An 18,969-nucleotide genomic window follows, 5' to 3' on the forward strand; every position below is an offset into this window, starting at 1 on the left:
ACACAAAGAAACACACAAACAGCAAGTAAAACAACTAAATAGGCAGATTCGAAATAAACAACAAAGTGAAGGGTTTAGGAACGCAAATCTGGAATTGGAGTGATTCCTTGAGCTTCCTTTGTTGAATTGCATGGGTTGCCTCCCAAGTAGCGCTTTCTTTAACGTCTTGCAGCCGGACGAAGACACGTTCATGCTCCATTGGAGCTCACGGCATGGAGTGGGATCTCCTCCACGACATGCTCCACAAAGTTCTCATAGTATGGCTTCAATCTATGTCCGTTCACCTTGAACTCGTGGCCACTTTTTAAGCTTTGGACTTGGACTGCACCATGAGAAAAAACATTAGTAACAACAAGAGGTCCAATCCATTTAGAACGTAACTTACCAGGGAATAACCGAAGTCTTGAATCAAAAAGCAACACTTTCTGCCCCTTGGAGAACGTTTTGGTACGAAGCATCTTATCATGATAAGCCTTCGTCTTGTCCTTGTAGATGCGAGCATTCTCGTAAGCCTCGTTCCTAATCTCCTCAAGTTCATCTAATTGGAGCTTCCTATGAACTCCAGCAGCGTCTATGTCCAAATTGAAGGTTTTCACAGCCCAATGTGCCTTGTGCTCTAACTCAACGGGCAAATGACATGGCTTACCATATATAAGCCGAAAAGGTGACATGCCAAGGGGAGTTTTGTAAGCCGTACGATAGGCCCACAATGCATCGTCCAAGCGCAAACTCCAATCTCTTCTTGAGGGTCCCACGGTTTTCTCTAGGACTTGTTTGATCTCCCTATTTGAAACCTCCGCTTGCCCATTAGTTTGAGGGTGATAAGGTGTGGAAACCTTATGAGTAACGTTGTACTTCTTGAGCAAAGCTTCAATGGTGCGGTTACGAAAGTGAGAACCCCCATCACTAATTAAAACTCGTGGCATCCCAAACCTAGCAAAAATATTAGATTTCACAAAATCTGCAACAACCTTAGAATCGTTAGTACGGGTGGCTTTGGCTTCCACCCATTTGGAAACATAATCGACAGCTAGCAAGATATAAGTGAAACCAAAAGATGGAGGGAAGGGGCCCATGAAATCAATACCCCACACATCAAAAATTTCCACAAATGAGAGAGATTGTTGTGGCATTTGGTCCTTAGGCCCTATGTTACCTGTTCTTTGACACTTATCGCATGTTAAACAAAACATTTTAGCATCTTTAAAGAGATTAGGCCAATAAAATCCAGATTGTAACACCTTTAGGGCTGTCCTTTGGGTGCCAAAATGTCCCCCACATGCATAAGTATGGCAGAATGTAAGAATGGAATTAAATTCAGATTCGGGCACACATCTACGCACAATCTGATCTGGGCAGAATTTCCATAAATATGGATCATCCCAAACATAAAAACGTGCATCATGAACAAGTTTATCACGTTGGAACTTGTTTAGGGTACTAGGAACTTGCTTAGACACCAAGAAATTGACCAAATCGGCATACCAAGGGGTTCTTACCTCAATGGACAGAAGTTGCTCATCCGGAAACGTTTCTAAAATGGGGGTGGACTCTTCCTCACGCACCATTCTACTTAGGTGGTCAGCCACCACGTTTTCACACCCTTTCTTGTCTCGGATTTCAAGATCGAACTCTTGAAGTAGGAGCATCCAACGAATGAGTCTTGGCTTAGCCTCCTTTTTGGTGAGAAGATACTTCAAGGCTGCATGGTCAGTGAAAACAATTACTTTAGTACCAAGAAGATATGATCTAAACTTATCTAAAGCAAATACAACCGCCAAGAGTTCTTTTTCGGTTGTAGAATAATTCAATTGAGCATCATTTAAAGTGCGGGAAGCATAATAAATAACATGTGACTGTTTATTTTTCCTTTGACCCAAAACAGCCCCAAGTGCATAATCCGAGGCATCACACATCAATTCAAATGGAATGGACCAATCCGGGGGAGTTATGATGGGTGCCGTGGTTAGGAGCTCTTTGAGATGCTTGAATGACTTCTCGCATGCCTCGTTGAACTCAAAAGACACATCTTTTTGGAGGAGGCGGCATAGGGGTTGTGCAATCTTGGAAAAGTCCTTGATAAATCGTCTATAGAATCCTGCATGACCAAGAAAAGAACGAACCTCTCTAACCGAAGTAGGAGAGGGTAAGTAGCGTACAAGATCTACTTTAGACTTATCAACTTCAATTCCTTTTTCAGAGATTATATGACCCAAAACAATACCTTGTTTAACCATAAAGTGACATTTTTCCCAATTTAAAACAAGATTTGTTTCAACACAACGTTTCAAGATTAAAGTGAGATTATCCAAACAATGATCAAATGAATCACCAAAAACACTAAAGTCGTCCATGAATATCTCAATAATCTTCTCAACATAATCAGAAAATATGCTTACCATACACCTTTGAAACGTGGCAGGAGCATTACACAAGCCAAATGGCATGCGTCGATATGCAAACGTTCCAAAGGGACAAGTAAAAGTGGTCTTTTCTTGATCATCCGGAGCAATGACAATTTGGTTATAACCGGAATAACCATCAAGAAAACAATAAAAGGAATGACCTGCTAACCTTTCCAACATTTGATCTAGGAACGGCAATGGGAAGTGGTCCTTCCTTGTGGTGGAATTTATCTTCCTATAATCAATGCATACCCGCCAACCGGTTTGAATTCTCATAGGCACAAGCTCATTCTCGGAATTCTCCACAACCGTTACCCCAGATTTCTTAGGCACACATTGGATAGGTGAAACCCAACGACTATCGGAGATAGGATAAATAACTCCACAATCTAGAAGTTTAATTATCTCCTTTTTCACAACTTCCATCATCGGAGGGTTAAGACGGCGTTGAGCCTCTCTAGTTGGTTTGGCCCCCTCCTCAAGAAATATGTGATGCATACAAGTTGTAGGGCTTATACCTTTAATATCGGCCAATGTCCAACCTAGGGCAGATTTGTACTCCTTCAATACACGAACTAATTTCTCCTCCTCTTGTGCCGTGAGGGAGGAAGAGATGATGGCAGGTAGTGTCTCGTTTTCCCCCAAGAAAATGTACTTCAAATGACTTGGTAAAGGTTTGAGTTCAAGAATAGGTCCCTGAATTATGGATGGAAGCAATTTGTTAGTCGAAATGGGAATGGACTCACGGTTAGGAAACTTTCCCTCATGTTTAGGTAATGACTCAAGGGCAGCAACTACTTCAAGGAATTCCTCACTAGGAGGCACGTCATAGGTTTGTTCAAGTGTGCCGTGGGTTTGCATATAGCTTGCCTCCTTGGTTTTGACTTCTACACCTCTTGTAATGACCTTTTCAAGTGCATCGTCATTCAAATCTTCAAGATATCCCTGCGCCAAAGAGTCAACAATATCAATAGAGAAACATGAATGATCTTCACTAGGATACTTAATGGAATCAGAAAGATTGAAATTAACCACTTCCCCATCAAATTCCATGGACAAAGTTCCATTAAACACGTCAATCTTAGTACGGGCCGTCTTCATGAATGGCCTTCCAAGTAGAATGGGCAGCGAGGGTGCATGATCCGATTCATCCATCTCAAGAACATAGAAATCCGCCGGAAAGATCAAATGATTAACCTGCACTAAAACATCTTCCAAAACTCCTTTTGGATAAGCATTAGATCTATCGGCCAATTGTATGATAACACCATCATTTTTCAACACTCCTAGGTTCATAGATGCATAAATGGAATATGGATCATTCCTTGGTTGATTGTGGCTCGGAAATCCAATAGCATTTGCACTCTCCCATCCCCCATTCTCAATCAATTGTGGGCATTTTTCCGAAGGGTGTCCTTGGATAGAACATACACCACATACAATCGGTCCTTGTATCTTCATTCCTTCGGCCATCTGAGACACAATAGAAGTAAGATTAGCTAATTGAGTTTGAAGGTCGGATTGAGAACTTACCTCATTCACTTGTTGCCGTGGGGGGTCCCTTTGCCCAAGTCCTTCATATTGTTGTGCATTTAGAGCACGGTTTGCGATTAGGGTCTTGGCTGCCATAGGAGTTTTGTCCACCAATGCACCTCCCGCCGAAGCATCGAGCATTTGCCTTTCAATGGGAAGAAGGCCCTCATAGAAATATTGAAGGAGAAGCTCCTCCTTCATTTGATGTTGAGGACATGATGCAACAAGGGCTTTAAAACGCTCGTAGTATGCCGGAAAAGTTTCTCCTTGACTTTGTTGGATTCCGCTAATTTTCTTCCTCAAGAGAATGACTCTTGAAGTAGGGAAGAACTTCTCCAAGAACGCTCTCTTCATGCTCTCCCAAGAAGTAACGGTCCCGGGTGCCAATTCATAAAGCCAATCCTTAGCCTTTTCCACAAGAGAGAATGGAAAAGCTTTCATCATTAGAATGTTCCCATCGACATTTATGGGTGTCATGCTCGAACAAACAACCTCGAACTCCTTGAGATGCTTGTTGGGATCTTCCATGGAAAGCCCATGGTATTTCGGAATGTGGTGCAACAAGCTTGACTTCAACTCGAATTCATCGGTCTTGCCTTGGGCAGCCGCGGGGTATTGAATGCATAATGGTGCGGCATTGGCCAACCCCGAGGCCGAAAGCTCTTTAATGGTCCGATTGTCTGCTGCCATAACTTCTTCTTCCACACTTTCAAACTCAGATTCGGCCTCTGAACTTGAACTAGGTTCACTAGGTTCGGGATGCCTCCTCTTTCTTCTCAAATCACGTTCAAAATCGTCGTTAAAGTCTAAGATATGTGCATGCACAGTTTGAGAACTCCGCGTCATGCACTAGTACCTAAACCAAGAAAACAAAACAAAATGAGAAAACTAGGTAAATTACACTAAAAACATACGGCAAAAACACAAGGGATTAGCAATTTTGCTAATCCCCGGCAACGGCGCCAAAATTTGATGCGAAAATAGTTAAACACACAAATTAAACCCTATGGATGACAATTGTAGTAAATGAGCAAATAGGGATCGTTCTAGACCGGGGATTAACTAGGGATGCTAATCAATGTGAAATTGACTCAAAAACGTAAGAACACAATATAAAACACTTACTAGACTCAAAGAATGCAAAACTAAACTTTAAAACACTAAAACAAACCAAAAGACTCAAACATCACCCAAAACACTCAAAACTGCCTTAAAAACACTTTCTGGGCAGTTTTGAGCACTTTGGTGAATTTGGACGAATTTGTGTAACAAATTGAATCAAAACACTTAAAAACACAAACTAAGACACTTTCTAACTAAGTTGGACACTAAAGTAAAGGGGGATTAAGGTTTTGACGAAATTAAATTAAATGCACAGATTAATAAACTAGGCAGATTGTATAAACGGATTTGAGAAACAAGATGATGGATGGATTAGTTAGAGGTCCATTCTCCACACATGACACATTTATATATGAATCGATTCTCCAATTGTTTTTCATTAACTATGATGCTCAACACCCCAAGTTAACCGTGATGCACTAATTAACTCTCAAATTTTCCTTAAGTTATTGAATTGGATGATGCATGCGACAATTCAAATCATTCTCCAATGGTTCTCAACATGAATGCATAGAAGAGATACAATGAGAGATCATTATGCTCTATGAAAATTATAAGTGTTGACGAGGCAATTGTAACTATGAATGCATGATACTTTTGCCAAGAATTCAATTAACGCGGTTGTGACTAGCAACCTTCACTACTCATGTTTATAAACTTGTGACGATTAGGTGAAACTCATTTATAAACTAGCATCGAGTTTATGCATGAAGACTAAGTATGCATCCCTAATCAACATACAAAAACAAGTCTTTAATAAACATGATAATTGAATTGCAATCACAAATTAACAAATCACAATTGGAAGAAATCAATTCATATTTCAAACATGTTCATGGCTTCAAACTTTCCCCTAACTAATTAGGGGTTTAGCCACTCATGATTACAACAAACTTAGAGAGTAATAACAAAGTAAACATTGAAAACAAGAATCGAAGTACACCTAAAAATTCCAACAACTCAATCTTGAATTGTATGAACGTTTAGGCCTCTTCTCCTCTAGTTGCTGCGGCACAAGGGGTTTTGGTGAGTTTTGGGGGTTATGGATGATGTAGAAGGATGTGTTTAGGGTAGGGATGGATGTAGGGGAAGGTAAGGAGTGTTTTTGGGCAGAAAATATGAAGAATGGTGAAGTATGGTAGTGCTAGAGAGAGGGGAGGAATTTCTGGCGTGAATGAATGTGTATGAGAGATGGTTTTCTGAAATGGAAGAGTGTGTTGTTTGTGGCTGCAATGCATGCTTATTTATAGGTGAAATGGGGGGAACATGATGACTAGGAATTAGGTGGAAAGCTGAAATGGTGATGGGAGATGCATGTGGCTGTTTGTGCATGTGATTAAAGGGTGGAAATGCATGTGCTTTGACAGAAATGAAAGGGAATGCACGGTTTTGGTTGATTTCTGGTGGTTGTGAGGTGGAAATCTAGGTGGAAATGCATGTGGATTAAAGCTATGTGAATGATTAAGGTGAATGTGCATGAGTGCATGTGAAATCTGCCAAGATGCATGTGTTATGAAGTGGATTTTCTGCAAAGGCAAGGTGAATGTGCATGTGATTAAATTAAAAGATGGAATGCATGTGAAAGGTTGGAGATTGAATGTGTGTTGGTGTGATTGAATGATTAAAGTGCATGTGGCTGATTTATGAAGGGGAAATGCAAAGGGGAAATCTGGAAATGGGATAGGAGCCACGGCATTGTGTGGTGTTTGTTTGAATGTTTGCAATGATGAAATGGATGGGAGTGGTTTGATGAATGAGTGGATGGAATGATGAAAGAATAAAGGGAATGATGAAAGGGGAACAAGTGCATGTGGCTGCAATGATGGTGAAAGAATGTGTGGATGCATGGTTGTGTTGGTGATGAATGTGAACTCTTTGTTCTTCATTTTCATTCCTTTGGTCTTCAATTTCGTCCATCTTCTTGGCTTTAAGCATATGCAATCCATTCCAATCTCTAATTTGCTCCAAAAGGCTCCGAAAGGCATCCTTTTGCATCCTTAGCCATATGAACCTATAAACACACGAAAATGACTTTAAACACTAAATTAAGTAAGAAAACACAACATAAATGCATAAGAACTAGCTAACTAAGGCGCATAAATATGCTTCTATCATTTGTGGTCCAATGATGAAAGGCAAAGTGCATGTGCAATGTTGGAGGATGAATGTGTGATGGTGTGATTGAATGATTTAAAGGGGCATGTGGGTGAATTAAAGGATGGAATGCATATGAATTAGGTGGAAAGAGGTGGGTGTGCATGTGAGATGAAATGCATGTGTTTAAATGGTTGAAATGTGTTGATATTTATGGGTATGATAATTGATAAGTGTATGGTTATGATAAGTGATAAGTGAATGATTATGATAAGTGATAAGTGAATGATATGATAAGTGATAAGTGAATGATATGTTAAGTGATAAGTGAATGATATGTGGTGATGATAAGAGTATAATTGTATGATAGGTGGTGATGATAATTTGGTCTTCAATTTCGTCCATCTACTTGGCGTTAAGCATATGCAATCCATTTAATGCCCTAAACTACTCCAAAATGCATCATTTCGACAAACACATCTTATGATCCTGAAAACACACAAAAGAAGCATAAAGGACTAAAATAACTAAAGAAACATAACGTAAATGTACGAGAACAAGCCATTTAAGTCGCATGAATATGCTCCTATCAGGGGGAGATGTTGGCTTAGGTAGGGAGATGTTGGCGTGGGTGGGAAATGGGCCGAGGGTTGCAAAGAATGGGAAGGAGAAGGGATCTGGGTTTTGGATTTGGGTTGTGGGGAAGGGGAAGGGGTCGGGGAAGATGGATGTTTGGGTTTTTTTTTTTTTAATGGTAAAATATTATTTTTAATTTTTTATTAATTTTTTTAATAGAAAGTGGGATCCAAATCAAGCCGCGTCAACACTTAATTGAGAAATTCACGGCGAAGCTAACAGAGGTATAACATTGGACCAAATTCTAAAGATGTGGTATGACATTGTCAATTTTAAAAGATGAGTATGAAAGTGTAGTGAGATCAATAGTTGAGGTAGTTTTTTGTCATTTACCCTTTTTTTTTAATTCGAAAAAAGAAAGAAGGTAGTGAATTTTCTTCACAAACCTCTCTAACCCAATTAAGGGCGCTCCTATCAAGTCCTTTAGTGAACATATCTCTTCTGGGTTCTTCCTTTACCTGCAGAAAAAAATTAAAAACCCACAAACCAAAAACTACAAAAAAATTAAAATAAAAATAAAAATCAATTCACTCAACAAACTCAAGTATAGGTAGAAAGATCGTCAGGAGAGGATAAACTTTCTCTCTTGGGCCGAGACCAAATTCCGCCAAAAAACAGTCACTGTTCTAGGCTCCAATCTTTTAGCATAGTTGATTTTGAGGTGTGGGCATCATATTAAATGGAAGAGGGTTCTGATACAAATTTATAGGCTCCGACCTTGCTCGATTTCGCTGCCATATGAAAAAGTTATTATGAAATGAAGTTTTTCGAGTAGAAGAATTAAGGATGAGGAGAAGATCTACATGCAGCAGAGGAAGAAGAAGCAGCATCAGCAGGAAAACCAAAAGAAACAGAGGCAGAGAAAGCCGATACAAACGGAGCAAAGGAAATGAAGCAGAAGAAAAAGAGGGTAACCCAATTGAGCTCGAGGGTATTCCAATCACCTAATGGATATTAACCCCAAATCATAATTATTTAAAAAATAATGTTTACATGACGAAAATGTTCCTGAATTATTTAATGTTGTTGTGAATAATGTGGATGGCCCACATGAATAGTCTGTTACTATTTATGCACAGTATTTTCACTATTCATTTGTGGAAAATTTGTAAAGTGAATAGTGTTCTATTTGCTTATAAAATGAATGAGAGATGAAGAAGAGGTTTACGGAAGAGATGGTGAAAGAAGAAAGAGGAAGAGAGAAAAGAAAAAAGAGTAAAAGAGAAAATAGAGGAAGAGGAAAGGGGATAATAGAGAAAGAGTTATTTTGTACTCTTATTATTCTAAATTATAATGGAAGCACTACCGCTGCCCCGAGAACGTACTCCAGTCACACTGACTGTAGAGGAATCTCGTAAATTTTGTGTCTTGTTTTATTTATTCCACTGCATACCGTCGATTTTACAACACGTTATCAGCACGAGAAGCTCTCATGTCAGTGGAAAGCATAACGCCATAAATTTGGACAAACAAATGTACAACAAAACAAGCAAAGGTATGTCCATTTTTTCGTCTCTCCCACCGCGCCAGAAGGGCCCCACCGAATTTTGGTGAGAATTGAAATTTACAACGACCTGTAGTCGTCACGAGATAAGAAAACTCGTACCTGACAACTGGTTTTCAAAGATCCAGAAGAATCTCATCAGACTTGGAAACCTAGATACCGTCATTTTCGACGGATTTCGAGAACTCTCATGAATACTCGATTGTCTGAGATGGTGATGGCAGGACTGACTCCACACAAGTCTCCCTCTCTTGTACCTCCATCAACTCCGCTATCATCTATGTCCCTATAAGGAAGTTCTTGCTTTGCGATGCCATGTTCTCTAAGCCATGCAAGTTCAACACCAATCTCTGGTAGCCTTATTGGATTGAATTGGTTCTGTGTGACCTCCACAACAACCCAGCTGGTCCTGGGTTTCGAGACTGGTAGAGACAAACAAAGAAAGTGCTCAGCTTTCCAAGCAAAGGAAGAAGTATTATGTGGAGGAGCTGGAGGATAAGGCAAAAGCAATGGGACCTTTTGAAAATATAACAAAGAAAATAAATAATAAAATAAAAGGAAAAATGATGTTGCATCAGGCACCATGTGGAAACCAAGGAAGAAAACAAATAAATAAATAAATAAACAAAAGTTTTTGGAATGATAGCATGTAAATGAATAAGAAGAAATAATAAAACAAAAAGGGGATAGAAAGGTTGTTGTGAGGGTAACAAATTTCGAACACATCCATAAGCAGAATTGTCAAACTCCACCAACCACAACATTACAAGCTCTTTATTGCAATTTATTTATGTAAATGGTGTTGGTTTAAAATCCTTTCACAAGTTCTATTTACTTTAAAGCAATTTATTTATCATGGACTGTTTTACCGCTTACTGCTTTAAGTTTTGATTTATCTGAATGGTGCTGAATTAAAGCCCTTTTCACAAACTTTATTTACTTATATGCAATTTATTTATTATGGCTGGAATTACCGCCTATTGCTTTAATTTACGTATTGTAATTATCTTTTGTTACGATGAGTAAATACAGGACCCAAAGTTCCTTGATCAGATCACAACCTGCAGTTTCTTGATCCTCATCATATAAAATGATTGGACCCGAAGTTCCATCGTATAAAAAGATCGGGCATGAAGTCCCTTGATCCTCAAGATCAGGACATAAAGTTCCTTGATGAGTACAGTAAGTTTGAAGTGCCGCAGTGCCTCAACTTAATTGCAATAAAAGCCTAAGAGTCTCAGTCTACAGACTATTAAATAAGGACCAGAAGTTCCTTATATCCATACTCAAAATGGTTTAATAGCAGTATTTATTAAGTGGATGCAATTGATTACCCACACTCTGCTAATGAAAATGAAATTGCCAAGTTTCTACATGGGGACATGTCATTTTACATGATGCAAAAATTAATTCGGTTGAGACATGTTGTCAACCATCAATATTTTTCAATACAACTCGTGTTTGGGCACTAACCAAACATTACACATCTACGAGTTTTTGGTTGTATTATCTTTGTGCCTATTGCACTGCCATAACGTACTGAAATGAGGCATCATCGCGGATTGGGCATTGACGTTGAACACCATCTATCATTCAATATTTGAAACCCGTGACCGAGGATATGTTTGCCGCGTGGTTTGCGGATTGTCATTTTGATAAGACAATTTTCCCACCGTTAGGGGGGAAAATAACTTCGTTTCAGAAGAACGATGAGAAAATATCATTCCAGAAGAATGATAAGAAAAGATCGTTCCAGAATAACGAAGAGAATTTGTCTTATTTTGATTCATGAAGCAATCAATATAAAAACGAAGTGAGAATAATTGAATGATGCAAAGATATGCAAATCAAATGCCAGATGCATTTAATGATGCAAAGAAAGTGATGAAATCACATATACTTGCTGTAAATGTGCCTACAAGAATTGATGTCCATGTTGGACAAAATAATATGGCAGCAAATGATTTATCTGTTGCACGCCTGAAGCGTGGCAGACCTTCAGACTCAAAAAGTTTGGTCATTTGAAAGAAGAGGAATATGACACTATTGAACTATTGCATTCCCGAAGCATAAATGTTACATGCCAAAAGTATGACAGTAGCTGCATGGATATATGTACTAGAAAGGACAATCCGCGAACATGGGAATGTTGATGTCTCATGCATGAAGCATGATAGACATATAGGTTCCAAATGACTCAGCTCCCAAAGTGGAGAATAAAATTCAAACTCTATAACGCTCAAGAGGAGGTTATGATCCACATTCTCTAAACTATGACTATCCTAGAAGAGATAGTGTAATGCCCTTGCAGAGGCAATGGATATCCAAAGAAATGAAAAGCTTTTATGCATACGCATGCACATGAGAATATGGGATCACAGATTGATGATAACCAATGGTAATTTTGGTTTTTATAAGTAGCTACTAAATTCATCAATGAGTTGTGTTGATATTGAGTCCTGTTCTTTTTTCCGTCAACAAAATTATTGGCCAAAATGGAGAAAGGCAATTCCATTACAATTTTGTAAGAACGTTGAAAAATAAACCTATATACTTGAAAACAATACAAATAGCCAAAAGATGTTGAACCTAGAAAGTTACATATGGGCATTTGTAATACTGTGAAATACACTCACATGGTATAACACAAGGTTATAAACAAGTTCATATGAATGGAGAATTATATACGAAGGGTTATGAGTCGCCCGCATCATATCTCCATAAGTAAATCCCTCAAATATAGATGGAAGCAAATTGCTCTGTATAAATTCCAAAGGAAAAATGTGTCATGAAGTGTAAAAAATCTCTAAAGGATTCAAATTGCTTGAAGTAAGCCCCAAAGGGTAAAGCATAAAATATGTACTCAATACTAATGGATGGTATAAATTGCCTTAGTGAGTACTTTCATTATGATATTATTGCAACATACTAAAATCTCTTGCAAGAGTTGATGATATCAAATTGGGACTCCTAAAGAGTCAAGAAAGATTATAAAGTGTTGAGAGAAATATTGCCTCAAACTGCAAATCAAACAATCTACCAACACGAATTTTATCCATGATGTTTCTGATATTAAAGAATCATATGGATTGAAGATTATGAGTTGAATACTCAAATGATTTGGACACTAAGAATGATCATTTATCTTCGTGAGGGTAAAGATAAATTGATATTTGGTCCAGAAGCATCACATCTTAGTGAAGTATATGCTTTATTGTATTTGGCACAATACATTGAATGAAATAAAGCTTATCTATTAATATCTCTGAGAAATTACAGATACGTGCATACACATGAGTTAAAACAAACAAACAGGATGAAGCCTTCACAAAGGTTGCTCATGTGAAGCCTCAGTACTCGGCAGTACCCAAGAAGGGGGAGGCACTGAAGATTGATCATGTGGCACCCCAGTACTTGACAAAACACCAAAAGGGGAAGGCATCGGTTGCCTTCAGAATCTAGCAACGAACCTCTGGTGATCACTTTGAATCTGACTTTCGGATTCCTGTAGCTGGTCGAGATCTCTTTTCATGTTCGTCGAGTAATTATTTGCAAGCACGTGTAACACTCTATTCTCGTGCTTGAGCCCTTTGATTTCTTGTTTAAGACTTGCCACCTCAGCCATCAATGATTCAACTTGGTGAGTTCGAGCAAGTAGGTGTTGGCCTATATTAGATACAGAGCCCGCACATTGAACACTAAGAGCCAAGGAGTCTTGAACGGCCAACTCATCAGACCGTTTTGAAAGGATTCTATTATCCTTTGGAGTGAGTAGATTCCTAGCCACCACTGTAGCGGTTATGTTATTCTTCATCACATAATCCCTAACCGTAAGAAGACCATTAGAAGATAAGAAGGACGAACGCCATATATTATCATGATGCTGCTCGTCTATGTCACTCCTAAGACTCAAATATAACAAATATTAGATGGGCAAGCCATTTTCAGAAATGATGAAGGAAAAAGGAGGTCAAATAAAATCTTAGAAGTGCAAGAAGGGGAAAATTTATACAGACAGCAACTTTCTGAGTATACTCTTGAACACAATTGATGTCTCTATAAAAGAAAAGGCAACAGAGCCACTTGTTCAGAGATCGAAGAGGCGTTACTCTTCGAATTTCAAAAGCCAGATTTTCCTGAAGAAGGTTCGTTGGCATTTTTCAGACGCAATCTCAGCTTTTTCGGATATCGCGTGTAACTTTGTCAAAGATCTCTGACAAAGTTGAAAACACGTAAATCTTACTGTTCTAATTACACCACAGTTGTTGACAAGAGTAAAGGCAGAACATCACTACTTGCTATTGAAAAATCTCTATATATGTCGACCTTCGTTCTCCATAACAAGGCAGACTTGCAATAATACCTAACTCTTCCTCATCTCCGAGAATGCATCTTCAACAAAGCATCTCAAAATACTCAGTTTTCTTCCTCTCCGATAATACCTCTTCAAATCCAGTCACACCAGAGCAAAATTATCTCATATCATCATGGACGAGAGTAAGAGTATCTCATATCATGCAATCTCCTTGTCCTTTCCTTTGTCCTTGTTCTTACCTGCAAATACAAGGATAAAGAAAGCAATATGTCGGAACCTCCACTCAAACTTTCGGTAAGGAATCGACTGCCTGGAACCTTTCCTGATTGCTTACCTAGAATTACTCTCGAGTACTCATCTTCAACTGTTGATGGAGCTGGGTCTTAAGTCATCAACACCGCAGAATAATTGGTCTGTTGTTGACTTTTTACACTAAAGCTGCCACGCATGGATAAGTCACCAAGAAGTGAATGACCATTCAAATGCAAGGTTTGCATTCCACTTATGCATCAGAGGACAAATACTACAAGAGAAGGTGTCAAACCTGCATAAGGAAAATATCATTTTTGCAAGGGGGCAAGTAAGGGAAGTGAAAATGATACATTGAAGCATGTGAAGACAAGCGCAACAAACACGTGCTGATTCATCCCTGACAAAGTCGAAGATCACTTGCCACATGAAGCTCCTCATGGTCCAATTTCATTCAAGATCAAGCCTAGACGACCCTTGAAGAAATCACAAGTCTGATTCAAGATCAAGTGTCCACCACCCTTGAATCAAATTTAGCTCTAGATAAAAGTAGTAAATTCAGACCTTTGGAGGAAGTCTAGCAGAAGGTCCTCCAACCCAATTCAAGAACAAATCTGTGGAAAGTTAACAAGTAAAGCACCTCATTCGTCAACTCATCTCGCTAAGAGACTGAAGCAGAATGACCAACGATCAGCCTAAATGATTTGAAATCAAGGGAAGATACTTATCAGGGGGAGCATCCAAAACAGAACAAGATTTTAACGAGTCAATCGAAGACTTGTGGCCATCCAAGGGGGAGTGTTGTGAAGAATGTGGATGGCCCACATGAATAGTCTGTTACTATTTATGCACAGTATTTTTACTATTCATTTGTGGAAAATTTGTAAAGTGAATAGTGTTCTATTTGCTTATAAAATGAATGAGAGATGAAGAAGAGGTTTACGGAAGAGATTGTGAAAGAAGAAAGAGGAAGAGAGAAAAGAGAAGAAGAGTAAGAGAGAAAATAGAGGAAGATGAGAGGGGATAATAAAGAAAGAGTTATTTTGTACTCTTATTATTCTAAATTATAATGGAAGCACTAGCGTTGCCCCGAAGACGTACTCCAGTCACACTAACTGTAGAAGAACTTCGTAAATTTTGTGTCTTATTTTATTTATTCCACTGCACACACCGTCGATTTTACAACAAATGTATTATTTTGAACTTCTTCTGATTTTTTTTTTGTTTTGAGGGCATCTGTATCCAAACATTTTTGTCGAATCCAATAACATCACATTACTGTTCATCACTGTTCACCCCACTGCTGGCTTTATATATAATAGAAATAGAAATAGAAATAGATAGAATAGATAGATAGATGTACCGTAACAGAACAGACGAACGAATCTCAGAACCAGTTGTTCGCCTCCAGCGCAACCTACCGGCCTCTGTCGCTCTGTCTGTCCCCTCTCTCTCTCTCTCTCCGCCCTTTTTATTCGCTGTTCAAATCTCCGGCGGCGACCCATCGCCGGAAAAATCGTGTCGAGCCGATGGAGGAGTCCTACCTGAACCCGTTCTCGGAGGAGACGACGTTTTACAACCGCATTGTGCTCGGCACCCTCGTCCCCAATAGAGTGTGGGACCCACTCCCCCACTTCTTCCAGACGTGGCTGCGCAACTACGTCGGCGGGACCTTGGTCTACCTCGTCTCCGGCTTCCTTTGGTGCCTCTACATTTACTACCTGAAACGCAATGTTTATCTCCCCAAAGGTACACCAATCACCAAGGTCCAATGCTCTCTCTAATAGTGGTGTTGACTTAGGGGTTAAATTGAGATTTTGGGGGTTTTTAATTCTTTTAATGAATCTAGGTATTCAATCACGATTTTAAGTGATTCTCTAAATTGGGATTTTTCGTTATCTTCTGTAAAAAAAGAGTTGTGGTTTGGCTGTGGGATGAATTATATGAGTCTGTAGTTTGGTGGGTAGTGTTGGTTATTGAGTGTGAATATCACTCCTCTCATTGATTCATGAAAAATTTTGGAACATTAAAAAAAAAACACAGTGGTACTCAAGATGGCTAGAGGAGTGTGCTTTTCTCTCTGTACTTAAGTTCGAATATCAAATTAGATTAATTAGAGTATCGCCTCGATCTGCAGAAAAAGAAAACATAATTAGAGACCATCACATTGTTCTTGAGTAGGTATGTGATTTCTTAAGATTTCTATCTAATTACTCTTGTTATTTTCAAAGTATGGATTAAGGATTCTCTCTGTCTCACTGAGTTTTAGTGATTTTGTAAATCTATTTAGCAGATTGGCTTTTGCTTGGTTCAAAACTTTTGAATCTGTTATTTGTTTGTTGGTTTGATTATTTTTTTCGTTGCTCTCTCTCTTCAATTGTGTTTCTATGAGCAGTTTATTTTAATCTCAGGAAAATTAGATGGACTATGTTTGTTCAAGTTGTTTTTTATGTACATTGATGGATCTGATCTGAACTCCCTCTTTCATATTGATTGACGATTAAATTTTGACAAAGATTTAGCATACATACTACAACTGAGTAGATTACAAGATTGTGGATCCTGCAATGTTTTGTTACTTCACCGTAGAATTTTGTGCGTATTAACAACTACTGTTAGAAACTTAGGATGATACCAATTTACGTTATTGTTTATTTGTTTCCTCATTGCAGATGCCATTCCCTCTAATAAAGCCATGCGTTTGCAAATATATGTTGCCATGAAGGCCATGCCTTGGTACAGTGCTCTTCCAACTGTTTCTGAGTACATGGTTGAAAATGGCTGGGCTAAGTGCTTTGCAAGAGTAAGTGATGTTGGTTGGCCCGCTTACCTCTTGTATTTAGCAATTTATCTTGTATTCGTGGAGTTCGGAATTTATTGGATGCACAGGGAGTTGCATGACATAAAACCTCTGTATAAATATCTTCATGCTACCCATCACATCTACAACAAGCAGAACACCCTCTCTCCGTTTGCTGGTAAGCTATCAAACTACTCAAATTTCATACTTTGTCATTTTGAATGTTTTCGCATCTTATCTGATTTGGATCATGAGCGAATATATATGTGTGTGTGTGTGTGTTTGATTGTGTTATGGCATATGTAAAATCCATGTTTGGTGCACTTGATGAGGTTACATATTTCTGTGACATTGTTTCCTGAATTCTTTCTCCTCTGGAAGACCGTATATGATATATCTTGATTGTTATTATCATTGCATTTTAAGTCTGTTTTATCCTGCCAATTGAGTTCCACTCTTGTCTATTTCGCTCTAACACATGACTTTTTCAAGGACTTGATGGAAGAAGGATAACAGTTTCCCTTTTAAAAAAGTTGATTTCTTTGTTCTGTTTCCTTTCTTTTTTCCATGACATAAGATGGTTAATCACCTTCGTATGGCAATTTTGGCTCTAACTTACTCTGCCACTCTCAGTGTACTTGTGGAAACCAACTTTGCGACTCTCAGTTGCTTTCTGGATCAGTAAGAAGCATGAAAATTACATGGAAGGATTTTCTGTGCACTTTCTCCTTAACAAGCTAATTATGTACTATCTTTCATTCGCTCTGCCAATTCTTCCTCCCCAACTAGGATTTGATAAAAGAACTTTAATGTCCTGTAGTTCTTCCCCAGGATCATTGGTCGACCAATAAACTAACCTTATTATCACCCTGTTGAGTTTGGTATGGTATAGGCTTCTGATATTATGCTTTTGCTACGAAGGGCATTCCGAAATTAGGTAGTAGGAAACAATCTATGTATCCACTATACTTGGACTAGGTTTCGGTAGAACTCGGGTATACAAATCATGATTTATGTCTTTGTAAGCCATTTTAAAAGAACATTCCTCCTTTGGAGTCCTCGTGATGGTTATTTTGTGGGTAATCTTCATGGACCAAAGTTGTGGTTTCATGCGATACTGGTTGTTTTGTACTTATTGTGTGCTTCAGTTCATCGGAATCCCAGACCAGAAAAATAAAATATTCATCAGAAAATTTTCACGTACCTCTTTCTTTCGTATTCATGTGGATTTGAGTGTGGCGGTCTCCGGGGACCAATAGTGCTTAGTTTAATTGTTCTGCATTCTGCTTGAGCTTCGCCTGTTCTGTCTTGAGATTGACAGCTTATCAACTTTTGTTTATGACATGTTAATAAAGTATCAGTTTTTTACAAGTAAAGGCCATTTTAAGCTTTTTTTAAATGAAAATCAATGTCATTTGAACAATTTCTATTTTGTTTTCCTGAGTTTAATCTTGTAAGAGTCACTTGTTTCCCAATCCACTCCGCTTGTTATTCCCGACAAATATGATGCAAGGGAAAAACAATCACTGTTCTTTACTTCATTAAATTAAGGAACGTAGTTCAACTTAACATAATTTTCATCTAGTTCAACTTGTCATCACATTTTTGAAATCTTTTCCTTACATATGTTGCTAATGCTCGACTGTTTTGGATCTGTTTATGTCAGGTTTGGCTTTTCACCCGATTGATGGGATACTACAGGCAGTTCCACATGTTTTAGCTCTATTTCTTGTACCAATGCATTTTACAACCCACATAGCGCTCCTATTTATCGAGGCCATATGGACAGCGAACATTCACGATTGCATCCACTCCAAAATATGGCCTGTCATGGGTGCCGGCTACCACACCATACATCATACTACATACCGCCATAACTATGGCCATTATACCATATGGATGGATTGGATGTGTGGAACGCTTCGTGACCCCTTGGACGATGAATCAAAGGTCTTATGATGCGCTCACTGCATGGATTAACTTTCTGCGGCTCTCGTTTGTCAATGATTTTCGTGATGGTTGGATTTGTTTTTATGTCTGTCGTCTTTTCTTGTATATAGAAGCTAGCAGAGAAGAAATTTTGAGCACAAAGAGGAACTTTATCTCCTCCATATCTAATTCAGCTGTTCCCAAGTCCCGTAGCCCATGTGGTCATTGGAATAAACTGTTGCAGTAAACTTTTGTGGCATGCTTTGAATGAATTAGAATTTTTTTTTTTTTTTAATCAAATCAGAGATTCTTTTCTTCATGTGATTCAATATTTTTGTGGATAGGTTGATGGGTTTCTACCCTAGTGCTCTAAGCTCGAGAC

The 18,969-nt window shown here is 38.6% G+C and overlaps 1 protein-coding gene across 1 annotated transcript; it reads left to right on the forward strand.

The window, feature by feature from the left end:
* Window positions 1–15,211: 15,211 nt before the first annotated feature.
* Window positions 15,212–18,887, forward strand: LOC137740136 (delta(7)-sterol-C5(6)-desaturase). Its single transcript, XM_068479948.2, has 3 exons — window positions 15,212–15,607; window positions 16,531–16,836; window positions 18,325–18,887. The coding sequence occupies exons 1-3, from the start codon at window positions 15,388–15,390 to the stop codon at window positions 18,615–18,617; spliced, it is 819 nt and encodes a 272-aa protein (XP_068336049.2). The 5' UTR covers window positions 15,212–15,387; the 3' UTR covers window positions 18,618–18,887.
* Window positions 18,888–18,969: the final 82 nt, after the last annotated feature.

This window comes from Pyrus communis, chromosome 9 (genome assembly GCF_041283825.1).
Source record: "Pyrus communis isolate YQ-2024b chromosome 9, ASM4128382v1, whole genome shotgun sequence".
NCBI lineage: Eukaryota > Viridiplantae > Streptophyta > Magnoliopsida > Rosales > Rosaceae > Pyrus > Pyrus communis.

Coding starts and splice junctions, on each gene's coding strand:
- LOC137740136 (XM_068479948.2), top strand. CDS start 15,388: ATGGAGGAGTCCTACCTGAACCCGTTCTCGGAGGAGACGACGTTTTAC. Junction 15,608..16,530: donor CAATGTTTATCTCCCCAAAG/GTACACCAATCA, acceptor TCCTCATTGCAG/ATGCCATTCCCTCTAATAAA. Junction 16,837..18,324: donor CACCCTCTCTCCGTTTGCTG/GTAAGCTATCAA, acceptor TGTTTATGTCAG/GTTTGGCTTTTCACCCGATT.